This window comes from Delphinapterus leucas, chromosome 15, assembly GCF_059928025.1.
Source record: "Delphinapterus leucas isolate spDelLeu-1000000601 "Yukka" chromosome 15, BTC_Dleu_Yukka2, whole genome shotgun sequence".
In the NCBI taxonomy this organism is placed as follows: Eukaryota; Metazoa; Chordata; class Mammalia; order Artiodactyla; family Monodontidae; genus Delphinapterus; species Delphinapterus leucas.
The window spans coordinates 5,364,733-5,387,334 of NC_143143.1; the positions used below are offsets into that span (position 1 = coordinate 5,364,733).

A 22,602-nucleotide genomic window follows, 5' to 3' on the forward strand; every position below is an offset into this window, starting at 1 on the left:
CCGCCGCCACCGCAAAATTGGAATGGAAAAATTTTTTTTTTCCACTCAAATTTTGCTAGCCCACTATTTACTATAAAATAATGCAAAATCTCTTTCTGCATCATTCTCGCAAATTCTTAATAAGTACAATGTAAACTTTGCTATCTCTTCAACATGCCGCATAGTCTAATTACCTTGGCTGTATTGAATTCAATGATTTTCATTTAGCTTTTACCAATAAGAACCAAAGAATCATTTGAATGATTGGGCGGCACACAGCACTGTATATTTTAACTTTATATTATATATAACTTATAGTTCTTCAAAGGCAAATGGCTACAGAGTATCATCTTTCCAGCTGACATTCTGAAAATCCCATCTTTTCCCCAAGAGCTGCATGTGCTGGACAGCCCGTTAGCTCTCGCGAGCAACACACCGTGTGACTGCCACGACTTCACACCCAAGGGGCCCGAGTCCCCCCCAAAAGAGACGGGTCTGGCGCCACGACAATCTCGAGGTCCTGGGTGCCAAAGACTCTGTGTAGGCAGAGTGGAGCCTAACCAAAGCCACCTGAAATGCCTGCAAACAATAACTGGTCCCAGTCTACTGAAACAGAGTCAACCGGGTTAAGAAATGTAAGCAGTTAGAACCTAAGCCCCCAGAAACCATGAAGTGCTCTGTTAGAGACAATGAAAACACTGATTATAATTTAAACGAAGCTTACTGGTAAGACTGATAACCATTAATTTTGTCATGTGAACTTCTACAGTTTGTTTCATTGAAAAAAAATTTTAGTCCAATTGCCACAAATACATAACACAGCGTGAGGCTCTGTAAGTTATATCCCATTTCTTTTAAAATATAACACCTTTCAATAGGAATGTTCACTGTATGTAAACATCAATCTGTATATAGAATTGGCATGTGTCAAAGCAACGTGTCTTATGGTTTTAGAATAAACCTAGACCCCATCACAAGGTGTGAGTTCCTCCAAGCCAGTGTGGAGGGGGTGCTACCATACATATGTATTTACCTCTATCTCAAGGCACACTTATCCTAAATATTTAAAAAATTTTAAAGGTACTTTAAAAGAAATCCAACTAAGTATCTTACCTGTTGAATTATTTTTTCTTTCTGAATTCTGTGCGACTGTGGCTGGGTTATTAAACATGTCAATCAAAGGGCTGGTTAACGCTCTGGCTGAAGGAGCCGAGGGGATCTTTGGTGAATATTTAGGAAGGGTGTCATAATCTCGCCCAACCTGTGAAAAATTCCTTATTAGTTTAACATTAGTGTAACACAGCAATGGCATTAGACGGATCCCCAGGACTGTTTTGCATTACATGCTTTAAATTCCATTTTTTCCCCAAATTTTTTGTAGGGCAATGCCCCTTTTTGAATTATTTCAAGAACACCATGTCCTTTTTTCCATTTTTGTCTTTTTTTTTTAAAGCAGTTACTCCCCATTTTCCCCACCCCTTGAAAAGCACTCATCTCCTTCCTGTCTCTACGGATTTTTAGGCTCCCTTTTAAGTGCTGTTTGGCTAAAGGCATCTACATTTAAAATTATTTTTCCACAGAATTTTGAGTGCATTACTCCATTACTTTCTAACATCTTGTTTTCCAGTATCAGTGGGATTCTCTTTTCTTTGTGAGTAATCTATTTTTGCCCTCCCTGAAAGTTTTCAGAATCCTCTCTTTATCGCTAGCATTCTGCCGTCTGTTGAGGTTCTGGTCTTTTCCATTCAGCCAGGATCACCCTGCCTGCTGTGTTAAAGGCCAGGCTACCGCAGTCATCTCTGCTGGACCTCGGTTAGAGCAGGGTAGGGGTAGAAGTGGTTGGAAACAACAGTGTGTACCCACGGGCTAGCCGTGGCCTAAGAGAGGGTGAGGGTCGATGTCCGGTGTCCACGCTGCCGGAAGGATGGAGTCGCCATTTACTGGACAGGAAAGACTGAGGAGAAGTGGGGTTAGAGTGAGAGAGCCTCAGGTATGTGGTTTTGGACACGCTGAGCGGGAAGATCCCCACTAGACATGCGGGCGGTGAGGCCCCAGGCGGCAGCTGGACGTACCTCCCACGTTTCAACCCAGCTAACACTGATAACCTCTTTGATTTTTTTTTTTTTTAAATCCTGTGTTTGCACTGTATTTTGGGAGAGTTCTTTGGCTTAATTTCCCAAGCTGATTCATTCTGCTAAGGAGACCAGCTCTTGTTTTGGGGTGTTTTTGGAGTGGACGAGGGGGAAATGAAAAACTTTTAGAAAAATTTGGAACAGGTACAAAAGTAGAGAAAACAGCACAATAAATCTCCATGTACCCAACACCTAGCTTCGACAATTACCAATCCACGGACATTCTCGTTTCCTGTATGCCCCATCCATCTTCCCCCACAATTGGATTATTTTGAAGCGAATCTCAGACATACCATTTTAACTAGAAATAATAATCCTTTTAAATTTCCAAGACAGCTGACTCTTCTCTGTGGTTGTAATAGCCTTTCATCTCTTTTCTCCTCTGCCCTGTTGGCTCTGTTGCCCCCTTTACTCGTCATTCCAGTTTTTACTTTGGTGCGTCTTTTTATGACACTGGTTTCCCCCACCTGTTCAGTGACCACTGGTTGTCTGTCCATCTTTGTACTGGGTGGCAGTCCCCATTCTTTTTACTGTACATGACAGTCTGTGTTTTCCCCACGCTCCTGATCGCATGCGATGTGGGGAAGAGGTAAGACACACCCCCAGGAGTGAGCCCCACCCTTCGGTCCACACACGCTGTTTCAGTTCACAGATGAAAGCCCGGGCTGCCTGTGGTTTAGCACAGGTGGGACAAGCGGAGAGACCAAGCAGCCTGGACAGTCTGAACCAGCTCTCCAGCCGACAACACTCAGGACACCCCAGCTTCTTCCCCGCTTCTTGGATCCACTGGCTCTGAACTGACAGCTCCACCCTCTGCAGGAACCTTGCCCTGCACATCTTCCCTGGGGCTGACATGTCCTTTTATTTCCATTCTCCACACGCTGACCTTGCCTTTCTCGCTCTGGAGACTCCTTCAGTGTTTCTGGTCCATTGACAGCACCTGCTCTTTATTTTCCCATGCGGTTATGGATCTATTAGGCAGGTTGATGGCTGGTCATTAATATCTTTGCTGTCATTTCAGAGGGCTTTATATGGACAGGGAGGGTGGACTGACACATGTGTTCAAACTACCTACTGGATTTGAATCTCGTCACGTGTTTGTGAAAAAATAATAAAGCCCATATTCAAAGAGCAATGAACTACGATGCTTGAATCCGTTACCTGGAATACTGGGGTGATTATTTTTTTCCTCAGGTGCCTTATGTAGTGATGAATGGCACCAGAGTTTTGCTAATCTGTGTTCTAAGACACTTTACGCTTCCTTCAATGGGAATAAACTTATAAAGTTGGAATCATTACAATTAAAAACAGAATCAGTAAAAAAAAATCTCCAAAACAAAGATTACAGTGCTAACACAGTGTGAAACATTTTCACATCTAGTTTCAAATCTGAAGGTAAGGGGATAAAAGGAAAGGCAGGCCCTAGAAGTAGTACAGGAGAACCCGTGATTTCCACTAACAAAGAAGACCTTGGTCTGTCGTGCAAATATGGCTGAAATCTTATTTAGCAAACATACAACCAAAATCTTGAGGAGACAACCAGCTCTTACCATGCTGCTTCTCTCGATCATGGGTGAAGGCAGAGGCGTTCCAGACATTGGGGTGGAGATTGGGGTCTTAATTTCTTCGATCATATTCATGATTTTCTCTGGTACTTTGGTGGCATCACCACATGTTTCTTGCCACTTAGGCAGTTTGGAATTGATCAATTCTGCAGACTATAAATTCAAAAGAAACAAAACCAAAGACAAATGTGTACTGTTGGAAGGACTGACACAAATTACAAATGCTACTAATGTATTCCTGGCTTACCACTGGAAGTGTGGGAGCTATGAGTTCAATTCAGTGAGGAGCTTAAGCACCTATGGGGATCTGCTGTGTCTTATTTGCTGAGGATGTAGGCTCCTGTTCTAAAGGAATTTACCATCTCCCTCAGGGTGAATACAGAGTTCAAGACTAATACAAGGATTGTACATGAGTCAGAAGAAGTTCAAAACCTAAAAGGGAAGGCGGATCAATCCGTCTTAATCCTCATGTTTCCCTGTGGTCCCAGAACTGCCAATCCCCGCTGTCTTCCTCCCACAAGAAGCACCTCTGACCGAGTGACAGGACCAAGAGTGGACTCTGTTTGTGTGTGTACGTTCATGTGCCCTAAACACTGTCCTAAGTACTTCATCCTTGTTAATTCACTGCATCTGCCCCACAATCCTAAAGTAGGTACCATTCTCATCCCCATTTCACAGATGAGGAAACTGAGAACTTTGAGAGGCTAAGTAACTGGTTAACACAGCCTTCCGTGGTAGATCCAGGACCCTGAGGTTTCAACTACTGGGACCTCAGGGAAACCGGACTGGCGTGTTAGAGGAGTGAATCAGACCTGCCCTGAGAAGTTCCTCTACGGGGACATAGAGACTAGAAGCAGAGCGTGGTGGGTCTTCAGAGTCGGGGGCAGTGTTGAGGGGAAGCCCCGCCCACAGGCCGGCTGGGGCTCTGGGGCAGGCAGACCATGGGCTTTGCAGAAAAGCTGGATTGCAGAACAGAGAGATGCAGAAGGACAGCGACGAGACCCCTTAGCCCCAGAGGCAGAGGCATCTGTCCTGGTTCCCACAGCCTGGCTCTTCCTCCAACTGGACTCCCAGACTCCCCGGAGCCTTTCCGAGAACCCCTTTTTCCAGGGCGGCAATCTAGTTGGAAAAGGGAAGTAGGGGATCTTTTTTGAAACTATTTTCATAACAACCACACTGTTTTTCATCTAGGCTCTGTGTCCATCAGAAGTGGGCTGGGGGAGTTGGTGTAAATCCTAAGCCCCGCCCCTCACACCACCCTGTCCCCTGCCTGTGACGCAGACACACCGCGGACCAACTACTAAGTCTGCTTCATCCAGGACTGGGATCAGGGAAAGCACAAAAGCGGTTTCAGAGACTTGAAGAGACTTCTGCTAGGGAAAGGAGGAGATCTGGCTTGCGTCACACTAAAAAACGTAATAGGGACTCAAGGTTAAGTGTAAGAAAGACTGTCAACAACTAGAGCTCTCTGGAAATAGGCCATATTGCCTCACGACACAGCAAGGACCCCATTGCTGGGGGCTGGTGTCACCACAGAGAGCTTCAAGGTTGCTTCTGTGCCCCTCCGGCCCACGACCCTGCCCCAATAGGACAGTGTCACCGTGGAAACATTAGTACGTATGCACTGGTGACAAAAGCGATCATCTAATGCAGCATATTTTTCTTTCCTGTAACAACCTGAGACCTTAGGTATTTAGATTTGGTAGCTGAATATTCCTTAAAGTTGCAAAAACTTTATGGAATATGTAACCTGTGATATATGCATACATACAAGTCCAAATTTTTTCCCCCTGAAAAGAGGAAGTTGCGCTATATTCAAGCTCTTACAAAGCTTCTCATATCACGGAGTGCTCTCTAAATTACTTTATTATGAATAACAATGAATATTTGACTTCAGTCAGTGCTAGTTCTGGATGCTTACATAAGCCCAATAGAATTCATAATTTAAAAAACAAAAAAAGAGAGGAAAGGAAATTTAACACACAGTTTGTAATGATTCCTGGAAATATAACCTCACAACTGCATGCGCTGAAGGAGAGGGATAAATCCAGCCACGCAGCTGATGCGACCTTGAACAGACACACAACCTGAGGAGGAGTGAAAAAGGAGCCCCGACCAGCTGTCCTGAGGCTGTGAATGGGGTCTGTGGCCTGGGATAGAATTTCCAGCAACACCATCTACATGGACCCCCAAGGGGAGCATCTCAGGCCACCCAGGTGGGCTGGACCTGGGGCCTGCCGGGACTCACCCTGTGGTTCTGGGGAAGACACTGATGTTGAAGATGCATCAGAAAGAGTCTGAGAAAAGCTGACTCATGGGTGAGAAAAGGAAAAAAGTGCCATTTCTCAGTTATTCAATAAGTATGAATGTGTTACTAAATTAAACATTATAAACAAGCATTTGACCATTTCATCTACATTTCTAAAAGTTTACACATTCAAGTTGGTCAAAAATTATTTCTTTGGGGAACTTCCCTGGTGGTCCAGTGATTAGGAATCCACCTTCCAATGCAGGGGACGTGGGTTCAATCTCTGGTCAGGGAACTAAAATCCCACATACCATGGGACAACTAAACCCACGCGTTCTAGAGCCCGCGCACTGCGATGAAAGATCCCGCATGCCACAGCTAAGATATCCCGTGTGCCGCAACTAAGACTCAATGCAGCCAGATAAATAAATAAATATTATAAAAAATTTATTTCCTTGGAATCTTCTCCCTGGCAAAATAAGCCTTTCGCTTTATACTTGGGCACGTATGGAAGGTGAAGCATTTCAAGGGCATTTAAATATGAATAAAATTAGTCCTCACAACGCAATCTGCCACCACACCCACCTGTAAGTGATACTGATGAATGTGATTTGAGAAGCTGCAGTGTTTGTCAACTAGGAAGCAGAAGCGCCTTTTCTCTTCAAGTATAGCTTCTTTGCAACCATCTGCAATAAATTTCTGGATTTCATTCTGGCGAGAAGTGATGGTTTCTACATACTAGGAAAATAAATAATAATTATACAAGTATGACGTGAGGAATCAAATAGCTACACAGCCTGACACTTATCTTCTCCCATCTTTATGCTTGGTTTATTTTGATAATGGAGTAAGTGCTAAATGCAGATAAACATTAGACAAAACGACGTACTTGTAACCTGATCTGAGCAGATGGCAAATTCTCATTAAGATCCCTGACTCATGCTTGGAGAGAAGTTGCCAAAGGCCTTACATTCCACTGGGTAATCTGCACAAAATATTACTTTGTAATCCAGGGATATGATGTTTTACTGGAAAATTGTGGGACCAAAAAGTTCAGAACCAGAAAGTTCAAGTTCAAATCCCAGTTCCAAGTGCCAACCATGTGACTTAACCTAAGCCTCACTTTCCCCATCTGTAAAATGGAGATAGTAATGCTTATACTGGGGAGTCCCTGACCCTCCCTGAGTTGGGAGAAAATGCCAATGCTCTTGACTAATTATTAACTTAGCTCTGGGGAACTCTGCGGCCTTCAGCTCCTACCAAGTCGAAATGCTTATTTTTAACTTTCAACAGCAGAACAGTGACGGATGAAGTATAGACTGGCTGAGGTGAGCACGCTTCCCCGTTAACTGTACAAATCATCAACCCCAAAATAAAGTAAAATAGTGCTGAAAAGTTCACCTCCATCTCCTTGTGTTCATATTTGAGTGCATTTCGTCCTCCTTGACTTTTCCTTCTGATCTTCTTCAATTCTGCTTGAGATTTCTCCAAAGAATCTAATTTATTCCTGTGTTCTGCTTGGTATCTTTTGAGAGTCGCCTGTAAGTTAAACATTGCACTTATTTTTACTGCAGCACCAGGCAGTGTCAGGCAGTTACTCTTGCTGCGTTTCCACTGGGCGTGGTGGCAAAAGGCCCACGCTTCGCGCTGCCCTGCCTGGCTGCAGGTATCCCCACTTCACACCACCCCCCTCCGCTCCTTCGACTTCAATGTCCTGTCCTGAAGTTCCCCGTTTATATGATGAGCCCCTGACCAGAAGGGCAGCTTCTCAGAGGAAAACAATGTCGTTTCTTTCTTTTATTCCTTTTTTCTCCAAGGTTTTTGGACACTGGGTGGCCTGTAAGTGCTTTGGTGAATAAATGAACAATATCAACTCACACACTCCTGTTTTATGACTTAACGATTTCAAGAAACAGAATGAACAAGAGCCATCGCTTCCGGTGCTTCTGAAGGCTGTGAAACAGAGTGTTCTGGAGCCTCACAGACCTGGGTTAGAATTCTGGCTTCATCCCTCATTTCCTGTGTGATCTCAGCAATTACTTAATTTTTCTGAAATCCATGCTTACCCTCTAATCTGTACAGTGGGGATATAGTAAGAGTACCTATGTTACAGAGTTTCTGTGGGGATAAAAATCAGACAATGCACGTAAAGGGCTTGGTATTACATCCTCCGGGCCACAGAGCACGTGCACGCAGGGCAGCAGGACGACTTCAGGGTGACCCCCACCGCTTACTGCCATGCGGGGCTTGTGAAGAAGGGGAGCTTCGGGCGGCCAAGGAAGCAGCTACTGTGCAGCAGAAAGGCGAGGCAGAAGGAGCAAACTGCTGGAATCGTCACTGCCGTAGGGCAACAGGGGAGAGACACCACGATGGGACCGGGGCCCCAGGGAGCTCCAGACGGCGTCCTCCCACACGGCTCACGTCTGCAAGTGCCGGTTTGTGAAAGCAACAGCTGCACTAACGCAGATGCAGGTGTCATCCACATATGCATGTTCCTTGAAAACAATGTTTTCCAGAAGTGTATGATTCCCTGCAGGATTTCCTGCTATGCTTTTTAGTAAAGATCCCAAGTGTTAGCACTTGGCCCACTCAGCCCAAAGGGACCTTGTCGGTGTTATGCGGCTGTGTACACACTCGACCCTCGACGGCCAGCTCCATCATACCTGCTGCTGCCGAGTCAGCAGTGGGGGAAGTTGTCCTCGAGCTCAGCCATCAGGCAAGTGCAGCCTTCGCGAGAGCTGGGCCCCCGGCCCCGGGCCACCTCCACCTACGGGAGGTGGAGCAGAACTAGGTACTTACGTTCATATATTTTACATCAAGCTCTGTCTTCTTCTCCAGCTCATGGATAATCTCCTTATGGAATTTTCTGAACTGTGAATGCAAGGAAATGAAAAATTCAGACCAGGTTTGAGACTTGAAGTGAAATAAAATTTAAAAATAAGTATATTTGGTAAATATAAAAACAGTTCACATACATTTTCATCAAGGCTCTCGTTGAGTTTCTTGTGGATACTCGAAATCTCTATGAGAACATGGCCTGTGGACAAAACCAGGTACGTAAGGGCAAAAAGCCATTGCGTGGTTTTTGTAAAGATACGAAGGGAACTGAAGTGGTGGATGAAGCCCAGTCCCTGGCTGCTCCCAGAGCAGGTGGGCACCAGCCCCATGGCACTGGGAACACCGGCTGCGTCCTGACAGCGGGGGTGGGTCAGACGGATACAGCTGACAGCAAACTTACTCCACAACATCGTTCGTCAAAAGCTCGCCAACTTTGTCTTTAAACTCACGTTGTTCTCTCGCCATTTACTCATTCCCTAAGCTGAATCCTATTTATCTGGTTTAATTGTTAAATTCTCTTACAAGAGATTATTTTGGTCATTATAGTACTAACTATAGGAACAAATGACTTATTTTCATCTAATCCTGGGTAATCTGATTATCTGTCAGGCATAAAAGATAGAGGTTATTTTCTCTTCCTCATATTAGTTCTCGTAACATTCTGGAAAATCTCAACACCATGGGAAACTGCAGCAGGGACAGTGTTCTGCCTCGCGTCTCCCGGGGCTACACCGTTCTCTGAAATGACTGCACAGAAGAGAATGTTCCGGGACAAAGGAGTGTTGCTCCAAAAAAGCAGCGAGATGACCACTTGATTTGCAAAGCACATGTCCTGCGGCTCGCGGCAGGGCGCTGCCTCCCCACTTCTAAAGGTGAACAAGAGCCCCCCTGCCAACTTCTCTACAGGAACTAAATGGGTCTGATACCCAAAAACTGGGAGCGAAAGAGTTATTTGGAACCACCACCAAATCATCCCAAACCACAAAACATGCCGAGCGGACCATCCTACGGTTCGGTGGGCAGATAAAAAGGAGTTCTTTGGGCAAACTGAAAGGCTGTGGATGAGGGAGAATGAAAAGGACGACTATGGTGGACACGGGGGAAGAGGAAAAGATTACTGACTAGACTCTGGCTTCAGCGAGCACCTCTATGCAAATGACTTTAGTAGGCCCAGTTCTGGAAACACCTGAAGACATCTGACTCTAAGGGGGCAGCCCGGGCTCTCCCCCATCTTCAGACTGAGAAATTCTGCCCGTTCTGAACACGTCCACCTGGATGTCCCACTAGTCGCCCCGTATTCGGCAGGCCTACGAGTGAACCCCACCCCGCCCTCATTGTCTCTAATCCCAGCTCTTGGCTGCCAGCCAGCCAGTCATGAGGGGTCGACACCCCGTCTACGCCCAATGACAGACTCATTCCCTCGTGCCATCACTTGGGCACCTCCGGCATGGAACCATGCCTCTTACTCATCCTGCTTCCTTGGGCAACAAATGTGCCAGCCCTCCCCTACCCAGGAGAGAAGGCACGTGGGGATGATGTGAAGTCGATGTTCACTTGATGACCTGTTCTAGGAGAGGTGGGCAGGGGTCTCCCCAGGCCCTCTGCCCCACATGTTTACACCTGCCAGTTGGACCTCTTAGGAGGCGCCCTCCTCCTTCAAGCTCTTATTTCTCATGACTCCCAGCTTGTTCTCTTCTGGATCTCCTCCCTCACAGGTGCCAGGGATCTTTCCAAATCTACATGTAAAATGTCACTCCCTCCCATGGTGTCCCAGATAAAACAACTCCTCGGCCTGAAGCCCACCATGAGCAGTGTTGCCTAAAATAACCATCGTGGGTGGTGGGGACAGAGAATCTCCTGGAAGGATATAACCATGTTAATAGGTTATAGGTACATGTAAGTCCCTAAGCACCATGTGATTCTAGGAACATCTGCTGGATAAGCATGAGAGCGAGGGCAGACACGTCCCCAGCACTGATGGTCCACGTGCCAGGGTATCAAGGTACCCACTCTACACCCTCAGTGACACTGACTCCATTTATCCCATAATTCAGTTCTCCTAAAGCTCAACATGAAACAAATAAACCAGAGTTCTTCACAAAGGAAGCCTTTATATGACCAAGAATATAATTACATTAATATGTCATTTCATATATTGAAATAATCTGAGTTACCTTCACATCTATTTTAAACCCATAACTCCGAGTTGGAGATGAAAAATAAACAACAACAACAAAAACCACTTCAATTAATTGGAAATCAAGCACTCTATCCTGGGCAAATCAGATCTACTTAAAAAAGAAAAAGGTCTAAAAATAATTTTGCTTAAATCATTCAGAGTGATTCAGGCTAGTAGCAAAGTGTTCACATTTTTTTTTTCATGTTGTCATGAACTTAATTTCTACAACCTTATATAACATGGACCTCTGAGAAGCGTGTCAAAAGTATGTGCTTGTGCAGTGCCCTCGGGAACGCCAGCGCTGCTAAAGCCGCCAGCGCTGCTAAAGCCGGCGCTCTGGCCTGAGGGCCCCGGCCACCCGAGCCCCCTCCTCACTCTCCCCCTCCCGTCCACAGTCTCTCCCCGCCCCGCAGGCGCCCAGTGAAAAGGCCCAGTGAAACAGCCCATTCACTCTGCGGGCAGAGACGGAACACCTGACCTTCCCCCCTGTTATTCCTGTCCCTCACAGTTCGTGGAATTTAAATGCCAACCTCATAGCAGCAGCCACTGAGTCCTCAGTCATAAAAAGGATTAAAAAACATCTTTACTGTGCTTTTGCAAGCTGCCAAAAGAGTATCTTGAAACAGAAAATGAAAACAGCCTTTATGTTCAATCTACAGAAGTTTATTCTTAACATAGCAAGTGTTACTTTATGTCTGAAATGTGGTATCGCACGTTTTACTCTTAGCCCTGTAACTTACTTTTTCATAAATTACATTTGGGAAGAAAAAAAATTTTTGAAACGAGAGGGTGCAGTCGAGAAAGCACGGCCCAGATTCTAATGGAGCAGAACTAAGTAAACGCCTAAACAGGAATCAGAGTGTTGATCCCAGAAATTACAGCACCGTTATGTACTGGATCAACCATTTCCTTTTCCCCTTTTAGGTTCTGAGTCAATATTTTGGGATGAAACTCATAGTAAGTACAGTAATGTAATTCGGTCTGAATAAATTATATTCTTAAATAGCAATATTAAGGGAATTTTAAAATATACAAATTTTTCAAAATCATGAACTTGATACAACTAAAAGTCAATGTCTACCACCAATTTTTCTCTAAAATTCATACAAATAATAGCTCCTCATGGTATCACTCTAATTTTAGGAACTATGAACAAATATGTCCAACATTTTGGACGATACTGTATGAAGATACACATTTAGCCAATAGGCAGTATGGACTTTAAAAGTTAAACAAAAATTAAAAAACATTACTAGTATGAACACAAAGAAAGTTTTCATCTGAAATACAGGTTAGTCATTGGACTATTAATATATTTTCAACTAGATAATTCTTCATCAATTCACAGTATAAATTTAGAGGAACCAGATGGACACTACTAACAGACGTGAGTAGCACAGAACGTGTAGGCATAAATATTCTTTTTCATTTATATTTGATTGTGGATAATCAGAACATTTATTATTTCCAGATAGCACAGAGCAGTGACAGGCACACACTACTTCCTCCATGTGACTTTGAGTGGAGTCAGACAATAAAACGACAAGATGGAAGCCAACCCACTACTGGCCTAAAGTTACACTGTATGGATGAAAGGAAAACTGACAGAAAAAATGTCACTGGAAAAAGGATATACTTTTTCTGAGAGTTTTTCAAATACCCAGTGTGATGCAGAGAAAATATAATGAAAGTAAAAGCAAATTACACATAGATGGGATACGCTAAAAAACACAAGTATGTACTCAGGGTCACCAACACTGTTAGCAGAGTCGGAGTAGTACCCACCAACATGTGACCCAGCTTGGAGGGCTTTGCCAGCATCTAAGAATAGCTCCCAATGGCTGTTCCCAAGTCCCTGGATGCAGGTGGAGGTGCTCTTCTCTCATCAGTATTGAAATTGTGCAAATAAACAATGTGCACATAGGCACAATGCCAAGTCAGTGACAGGGTGAGCATTTCATCCAACGTTCCTCCAAAGTCTAGCTTTTGACTTACCCAATCATAGTTCTACAGTTCTAATTAACACCTTGCATGGAGACTATAATTATTCTACCATTGATCATGATTTATCCCATCCGATGAAAACAACTGAGACAAACTGAAGTTATACAACAGAATTATATAGTGTTCCAAAGTTCTTTCATTGTCAGAAATGAAAGTAAAGTGCCAAGTAACAATTGACTTTGATAAGAAAAGATGCATGGTGAAATCTCCAGGGTAGCCACTAAAAGAATAAAGTTCATATAACTATCAAGCTAACAGAAAGGAGAAAAAATAGTCAAAAAGAGGACTAGAGAAGAAATTAACATAGGACAGAGAGTAGAAAGCAAAAGTAATTACACTGGAGGTAAATGGAATATATAGTTTAATTAAATGGAATATATAGTTTAATTAAAAGACAAAGATTGTTAGGATTAAAAAAACAACACCTGGGGCTTCCCTGGTGGTGCAGTGGTTTAGAGTCTACCTGCCAATGCAGGGGACATGGGTTCATGCCCCGGTCTGGGAAGATCCCACATGCCGTGGAGCGGCTGGGCCTGTGAGCCATGGCCGCTGGGCCTGCGTGTCTGGAGCCTGTGCTCCGCAACAGGAGAGGCCACGACAGTGAGAGGCCCGCGTACCGCAAAAAAAAAAAAAACAAAACAACACCCCACTATATTCTGCTTACAAGAAACACACTTAAATACAGAAAGGTTGAGAGTAAAAGGATGGAATCAGATACATGGCAAACACTAACCAAAAGAAAGCTGATGCCGGTACATTAAGACCAAACAAAGAAGACAAAATAGTCAAAGACGGCAAGAAGCATTATTAGAGATAAAGCAGTCATTTCATAATGGCAAAAGGTTCAATTCATCTGCAAGATAGAAAAATTTTGTATTTGTGTGCATCTCAATGTAGTCTCAATGTTTCTAAACCCAAACTGAATTATAAAAAAGAAACAGATAAATCAATAGCCATCATAGGAGATTTTAATATATCTCTCTTAGTAAACTGATAGAACAAGCAGACCAAAAAATCAGTACAGATATAGACGACTGAATAATGCAATAAATAAACTTGATCTAGTGAACATATTAATACTATATAATACATATAAAGAATACATTATCTAAAGCAGAAACTAACACACCATTGTAAAGCAATTATACTCCAATAAAGATGTAAAAAAAAAAAAAGAATACATTATCTATATACACCCTATATGTAAAGCTTATCCAATAACTTCATTTTAAAGCAAACACAAAATACTAAAAAGGGGGCTTCCCGGGTGGCGCAGTGGTTGAAAGTCTGCCTGCCGATGCAGGGGACATGGGTTCGTGCCCCGGTCCGGGAAGATCCCACATGCCGCGGAGCAGCTGGGCCCGTGAGCCATGGCCGCTGAGCCTGCGCGTCCGGAGCCTGTGCTCCGCAACGGGAGAGGCCACGACAGTGAAAGGCCCGTGTACCAAAAAAAAAAAAAAAAAAAATAATACTAAAAAGGAACCACAAGAAAGCCTCCTGGTATTTCAGAAAAACTGAAATTATACTTAGGATGTTCTTTAAATGCACCACAATTAAGCTAGAAATCATTAACAAAAAGGTAACTAGAAAATGTCCATATATTGGAAATGAAACAGACTTCTAAATAACCTGTAAGTCAAAGAAGAGAGCACAATGGAAGTTAAAATGATTTTGAAGTGAAATGATAAAAGAAAATACAGCATATAAAACATGTAAGATGCAACTAAAGCTGTGGTTACAGGTAATTTTATAGCCTCAAAATGCATATATTAGAAAAAAATGAGTGAAAAATCAATGCTCTAAGCACCCATTTCAAGAATTTAATGAAATACCCAATAATAAAAAGAAATGAACTAGACATAAAAATATGGATGAATTTCAAACACATTATGCTCAATGAAAGCTACATACTGTATGATTCCATTTATAAAACATTCCAGAAAAGGCAAAACTGACAGTTATCTGATAAACAAATCTGCTTACCCTATTACCCAGCAATTCTACTCCTAGATATTTTTCCCAAATGAGTGCATTTGTTCACCAAGACATGTACGAGAATGTTCACAGCAGTTTTATTCATCATATCTCCAAGCTAAAAACAACCCAAATATCCATCAACATAAGAATGGATAAATTGTGGAATACTCACTCACACAGTGGAGGAGCAGGGAGACCTCAAACTGTATATAAACTCCCCTCAGATCCTTGACTAACACTTAAATTGCACATGCTCAGGGTGAGACTAGGAAATGCAGCAAAAGCAACAGTTGGAAGGTTGGAAAGCTTAGCGGATGTTCTCAGGATACACAGTGTTGGGAATACAGAGTTTGAAATTCAAGGTCTGGTAAACACCACAGGCTTCCCACTGAAACTGAGAAGGGCTATACCTTAGGAATGAGGACTGAGTCACAGGACTACGGGCAAAACCAAAATATATCCACCAGAAAAAAGTCCAGAATTAAGCCTCCACAAAGTCAGGTGATTCATCAGTAATTTCACTGTCTGCTAGAATAAAACTCCACACTCTTAAGAGGAGGGTAACAGAATCCAAAGTCTCTACAATATTTTACCACAATATACAGAATAGGAAAAAAAAAAAAAAATCAGTAGACAGGGTGAATGGTAAAACTACAAACAAACTCTGAACTCTTTTTCCCAAGAGTTAGTATGGTCATTTTTTTGTATTTAAAATATATTTCATAACTCTAATAATAGTTAAGTTTATTTATAACTTATAACAAATATATTAACATATAAATTTCTAATATAAAATTATAAATTTATAAAATTTCTAATAATTCCAAAGCTATTTTAGATGTATTACAGGATTGAGAAAGTGTGTAAATATGTTGATGTTACCGGGAGCCAGGGTTCTCAAACATTTCCAAAATACGTAAGTGTAAGTGCATTTGCTCATTTGTGTATGAATATATGTGTGTATACATATACACACATGTCTATTTTTGTGTATGTACACAATATAAGCTATACACATGTATATATTTCCTAGCTCTGTTGGCTCAAATGACCCAGATGACATCTCAATAGCAATGAGCACACCTAGTACCCAAATCTTGATTTCTAAAATCGTTCCCCACTAAGGGGAAGCAACACTCCTCAGAAAAATGGCTGTGGATTCCACAGCTGAGGCATAAAAGGACAAGATGAGCCCAGAACACACTGTTACGCAAAAGAGTAAGGAAGTGCACAGGAATGAATGAATGAATGAATGAGTAAAAGAGTCAGCTCAAAAGAGCTCCTACAGGCCAAACATGGGACAGTTTGAGCACCAAAATAAGGACAGTAATATATTATAAATCATTGAAAAATTCATAGAATCCATGAGACCATAGCAATAATAAATAGATAAATTTAAAAAGAAAGAAATGAGGGAGAAGGGAGGGCTCCTGCTAAAAGTGGAATGCCAAGTGCCAACTGGTCAGTATGAAGGGAATGTTAGAGCTGGAAAATCATCACAGTAGAGTTTGCAACCATCACAGTAAAGACTGGTTCGGGCAAAAATCATTAATAGGTGTTAAATTTAGGATACAGATGTTGACGAGGAATAAGATATTTACATAGCCTGAAAGTAGCAACAGAAAAAAAAAGCAACTGTACATTGGAGAAATCAGACAACACCTTCACTGGACAGTCAAAAATAATGCCACAAATGAGAGGCAGGTAACACTGTGTGTCCAAATTGATACTCTGAGCACAAATGGCCTTAGATAGCATTAATATAACCTGAATCTAATCATGAAGACCTGGCATTTGACAGTTATTATCTTGCATTCCTGACTATTCATCCCCTTTTAGGGTTTCTGATACAGGGCTATCTCATGCTAGTTCTTTATTGCCAACATTAAATTTATTTGCTTATTGTTGGAGAAGAATAAAATGATTTCATCCTTCTCTGATGGTACATCCAGTACTAGCTGACAAAGGTAAGGAAGAGATGAAGAGGTCTGTTGACAGGAGAAATAACATCAATGTTCTACGTATTTAATAGTAAGACCCCTGAAAACCTCGATTTTAGAAAATAGTAGAAACGGCCAAAGATCTGAAAGTGACAAGTCCTCTGAGCCAAACAAAAGTTGTAACCATAAACCTAAACACCACCCCTGCCCCCGACCCCACCAGAGTGGAGTCCCTTTTAGATACAGAAAGAACAGAACTTACTTTTATATAAAAGTCTACAAGAGATTGCCTAAAGGATGTTGGTTTTTCATAATAAGAGGCCAGCAGCTACTGCTGATCTCTTAGTGATAGAGCACAAGATCTATAGGAAGAAGAGCTCATGAAAAAGATGAAAGGCTGGTAAAGGAGTCTGGAAAGGGCCGGGGTACTGTGAAAGCTAAAAGATTGAAGCATCTTCAGAAAGTGGGGTCCCCTGGGCTGTCATCAGCCACAGAGAACTCAAGGGACACGAAGACTGGGCAAAGGTCAGAGTCTGCCAGAAGTTACAATGGTGCCAGACAAGCCTCTTAGCTGTGCACACCTGGGAAGTTACTTAACCTCTCTCCAGGTAATCTCACCTGTATGGTGGTAACTAGAATACTTACTTCACAGGCTTGGGGGAGTGTGATACTTTCCTGTGAGTTGAAGAGAAATACTGGCTGATAAGGTGTGTGCGTCCAGACAGAAGTAGCAAATTAGTTCAATAATGCATGATATATGCCAACAGCATGGGGCCCACACTCCTCAACACGCCATTTTCTGGGTGAGTACTTGTTTTCTAGAAATAAAATCCACATACTAGGTTGCCAACTTGTAACTAGTCACCGTGTTTCATTATTTTTTGTTCCTTATACATATACATCTGTATATTCTTTAGTATGCTTTATTGTACTATGTTTAAAATGCTTCGGAATAACTCTTAAAACTTACAGAATGAGAGAAACAGACACCGACCTCTCCTAAACTCATCTCCTCCCTCCCCACCCCCGATTCCCAGGGTCCCCAAAGGAAAAACTGTTACTCTCCTATTATCAAACAGAACACAGTTAGAGAATACACTCTGCTTTCCTCCACCTCACAGCCTTTACAATACCGTAGTTAAACAGTATCTATCAGGATTGATCCATGATGAGAAGAGATACATCTGACCACTGCGGGTTAGAACAAATTGCAAGGGCACTTCTGGTTTTGCTCCAACGTGTAAAAAGCCTGGAAGTCGTCACTCCCTTACTTACAACAAGAAACAAGCTAAACAAACTGAAAAACAACTCTTAGATTCATCAGAGAATTAAGTTCACAGGTGGATGTGGAAAATCAGAGTTTACCAGGAGCAGAGACTGATGCTGGAGCCATGGCTGCCAGGAACCCAAACGGTAACTGAGGATTTGCTGGAGGCTCAGTGTGGACCAGCTTGAGAGTTAAAAACAACAGGCAGCTCACATTTTCATGAGTTTTATCTGTAGGAGGCATCCTTGCCACCAGGTTTTTATTGTTAGGAATGGAGAAAATTCCTCTGGGGCTTCTGGCAGGGGGAGGGAGAAAACGACCGTTTTGAAAAATCTGCCCAGAGTTGTTCTGTTCTTGTTCTGTTCTGTGTAAGGAAGGCTAGCCCTCCAGGGAAACACTTTTCCTCAGCTTTATCTGATCTGGGGAAGGACAACTAGGTACCTGCAGCCCCTCTAGCCTTCCTGTCTCAATTAAGGGGAGGGGAAAAAAGGCTAAGAAACTCTTCCGAAGGCCACATCCCAGATACTGTGGCCCACTGTAAAAACCAAAAATACCCAACAAAACAAAACAAAACAATGGAGATTTAAACGTGAGATTATAGAATGGTCCCCCTCTCCAATATTTTACCACCACATCACCCATCAACAGGACTCTGGGATAATAACAGTGGATTACAACTGACACTCCATTTAGAAGGATTTTCAAAAGAAACCCAAAGACAACAGGGGAGACAAAGACAATGGAGAAAGGACAGTCCTTTCAACAAAGGATGCTAAACAACTAGACACCCACTTGCAATGAATCTAGACACTGACCTTATACTTTTCACAAAAAGCAACTCAAAATGGAGCATACACCTAAATGTAAAATGCAAAACTATAAAACTTTTAGAAGATAACACCAGAGAAAATACACATGACTTTGGTTTAGCAATGAGTTTTTAGATATAATGCCAAAAGCATGATCCATGAAAGAAAAAAACTGGTTAAGTTGGACTTCGTTAAAATTACAAACTTATGCTCTACAAAAAACACTGTTAATAGAATGAAAAGACAAGCCACAGATTGGGAGAAAATATTTGCAACACACATATCTGATAAAGGAAAGACCTGTATCCAAAATACATGTAAAAAATATATAAAGACTGCTTAAAGCTCAACCATAAGAAAACTCAGTTAAAATGTAAGATATACAGATGGCCAATAAGCATATGCAAAGATGATCCATATCATATGATTAGGAAACTGCAAATTAAAACAACAAGATACCACCATACACCTATCAGAATGGCTATAACCCAGAAAACTGACAACACCAAACGCTGAAGTGGAGCAAGAGAAACTCTCATTCATTACGGGTGGGAATGCAAAATGGTACAGTCACTTCTCAAGATAGTCTGGCAATTTCTTACAAAGGCAAACAGTCTTATTTGATCTAGCAATTGTGCTCCTAGGTGTTTACCCAAATGACTAGAAATATTATACCTATGGAAAAACCTGTACAGTATATGAATGCCTATAGCAGCTTTATTTATATTGCCAAACCCTGGAAACAACCCAGATGAGTGGATAAACAAACTGTGGTACATCTGTACAACTGAATATTATTCAGGGATTAAAAAGAAACCAGCTATTAAACCATAAAAAGACATGAAGGGAGTTTAAATGTATGTCGTTTGGTGAAAGCAGTCAGTCTGAAAAGGCTGCATAGTACGCAATTCCAGCTAAATGACACTCTGGAGAAGGCAAAACTACAAAAACAATAAAAAGATCCGTGACTGCCAAGGACTGGTGGGGGGGTGGCTGTTTATACATTTGTCAACCTCATAGAACCCCAATATAACCTATGATCTTTAGTTAATAGTAACGTACCAATACTGGTTCATCATTTGTAACAAATGCACCACACCAACGCAAGATGTTAAAAACAGGGGAAATAGTGGGGGAGAGAGTGTGTGCGAGAACTGTGTGAGATCTATTCAATTTTGTATAAACCTAAAACTGCTCTAAAAACTAAAGTCTATTAATTAAAAATAAATTCACAGCAGTCGTCTGGAACCTGCAGTGATTAGGAACCAGCGCCTTGCTTGGAGGAACACACACGTAGTGTCTGAATGTTTCTGGCAGTTACACAAGGAAGAGAACTTGATCTTCTGATTCCGTTACCTTTGTGCCCCCAAGTGCCTGCCTGGAACACACCGGCCTTAAAAGTCTGGTTGTTAATGAATATACTGAACAAACAAATGAAAGGGTGACTGCAGTGAAGCATGGAAGTTCAGTGATAGCTGGAGAAGAAAACCAGCAAAAGCTGGACCTATCAGAAAGTGGCATCTGTAGTGTTTGATTTTATTGGTATAAATATATTGATTACAGAAATGCCTACAGGAAAAGTGACTTTTGCGGAACCCAAATGCCTGGTCCCTAATGTGTGAGCGCTGGGCATCCATCTGCAGCCACAGCAGAGCCGGCTGGCTCCAGGTGGGGCTGTTTCCATCCTCAGGGCTCCAGAAGCAAGTTCCTGTCATCTTTTGTTTCCTATCACCAAGATTTAGTAACACTGAGGTCCAGTCTCAGAGGCTTCTGAGTCACAAACAAGATAATTTTTTTTAAAAAAAAAACAAGAGACATATTTGTTTATAAAATTTTCATTTTGCCAAGCAAGAAGCTACAATCCCAGACTCTGTGGGTTCAGTGCTGGACACCTGGCAACCCGAGTTGTGAGGAGTAAGTGCCTAACAAGTGGAATGTGCTAAGAGCAAGACACACACTAGACACTCAGTGTTTGATTCCTTCCAGCTTCCTGATAAAAAGTGGGAGAGGAAGGGAGAGACGAGAGAGAAGGGAGGAAGCTGGTATAACCTACTTATTTTGGAAGTTTGGCAATAGAAGAAAAGTGAATTAAGAAGGTAGCTAGAAAAAGAAACATTAAAACATTTTTTCTTTTTTAAGAAACATTTTCTTTTTCTAAATAAGGTCTGCAGAAAGAAAAAATGGAAACTAATAAACCCCATATGACTGACACACTGAATTAAATTTAAGCTTATGTAAGAATGCTTTTAAAAATAAAATATTACTATTATCCTAACAACAGGACTTAAATCTCAATGGGAATTATCACTAGAAAACCTTCTGGATATTTTAAAATCAAGTCTTTTCAGTTAGATATAGAGCAAATGCAATCCCACAATATCAGAGATCTAGTCTTCTCAATACCTAAGGTAATACCTAGTAGAGATGTCCCCTCAGAAAATTATAACCAAGTATTATGTCAAGGAGGGTGGAGATTCAGGGCTTAGGTGATAATTCTGTCATTAGATTGATTCAGGAAGCAAACTGAATGTTTATTATCCACTTCATTTTTGATTAGCAATTAAACTAATTTAGCCTACCTGCTACACATAAGTGCTGTCAAGTTAAACAAAGTACAGGATTTGCAATGAAAATATTTCCGAAGTTGGATTTTCATGTACTACTCTTCTTTTACCTAAAAGAACAATGTGAATTTGTTGAAGTGTATCAATTATATCACACAAATAATTTATCAATTTTGCATCCATATACAGATTATAAGCAGTTGTCTTCTTTACATGTGAATGTAAAATACAGCATTAAAAGATTAAAATTTTTCCATAAGTTATTACACCAAGTGAGGTAAATTAACATTATTTATTCTCTTTTCATCGATTAGTAGATTAAGGTTAAAATACAACCATTTTGATGCCAACAAAAATGAGAGCAGGTGTGCATTATCAATAATGAATGAAGCTGACAACCAGTTAGTCTTACGGAATCACTAATTAACTGCAGGCATTTTCATTGAAGCTTGAAAAATGCTACATCTGAAAAAATTTTAGGTTCTTTAAAATTATTAAAACAGGACCCCCAAACACAAAGATGAGGACAATACACAGGTACAGGAGGCACTAAGAGACAGTTTCCGTCCAGTATTGCTGAGTAAAACCATCTTAAATTTTTAAGTGAAGAAATTTTTCAAAAGACTATGGTTTTTTATTGTTTTCTTTTAAGGCAACCAGTTCTAATTAGGCAAGTTTAAAAACACAAAACTGGGCTACTGCTCCCAACTTTTGGATGGAAAGACATTAATCTAAAACCATACTCCCCATGTGGATGTTGGTCAGTCCTATTATGACGTCAATTTAAGGGAGATTCCACAAAATCCAGAATCTATTTTATTATATCTCTTACTCCGAAGGGACAACTGAGCAAACAGGATAACTTGGTGCTTTCACAGTTCAAAAGTATTCCTCACCTTCTTCTACTTCAGACGGCAAGATGACAACTGTATGATCCTCACGGACAGCTTACAGGTGTCAAGTCCTTGCCTTGTGCCAAGCACGGTGCTAGCTGCCTTACAGGAATGGCCTCATTTAGTCCTCACAGCCCAAGAAGAAGTAGCTCTATTACCTCACGGTACAGAAGGGGAAGCTGAGACTTTGAGAGGTTAGATGATTTT

General features: G+C 41.7%; 1 protein-coding gene across 3 annotated transcripts in view; it reads right to left on the reverse strand.

The window, feature by feature from the left end:
* Positions 1-22,602, reverse strand: part of BAIAP2L1 (BAR/IMD domain containing adaptor protein 2 like 1) — an 88,580-nt gene that overhangs the window by 20,197 nt on the left and 45,781 nt on the right. For all 3 annotated transcript variants that reach the window (XR_004024562.2, XM_089895651.1, XM_022587741.3), the window contains exons 4-9: positions 8,900-8,961; positions 8,724-8,795; positions 7,326-7,463; positions 6,510-6,662; positions 3,662-3,829; positions 1,093-1,240 (exon numbers count right to left, since the gene is read on the reverse strand). Coding sequence is in view for 2 of the 3 variants with exons in the window: in XM_089895651.1 (XP_089751777.1) it covers positions 1,093-1,240; positions 3,662-3,829; positions 6,510-6,662; positions 7,326-7,463; positions 8,724-8,795; positions 8,900-8,961 (741 nt within the window). In the remaining variant the exon portion in view is untranslated. The remainder of the gene's footprint in view (positions 1-1,092; positions 1,241-3,661; positions 3,830-6,509; positions 6,663-7,325; positions 7,464-8,723; positions 8,796-8,899; positions 8,962-22,602) is intronic.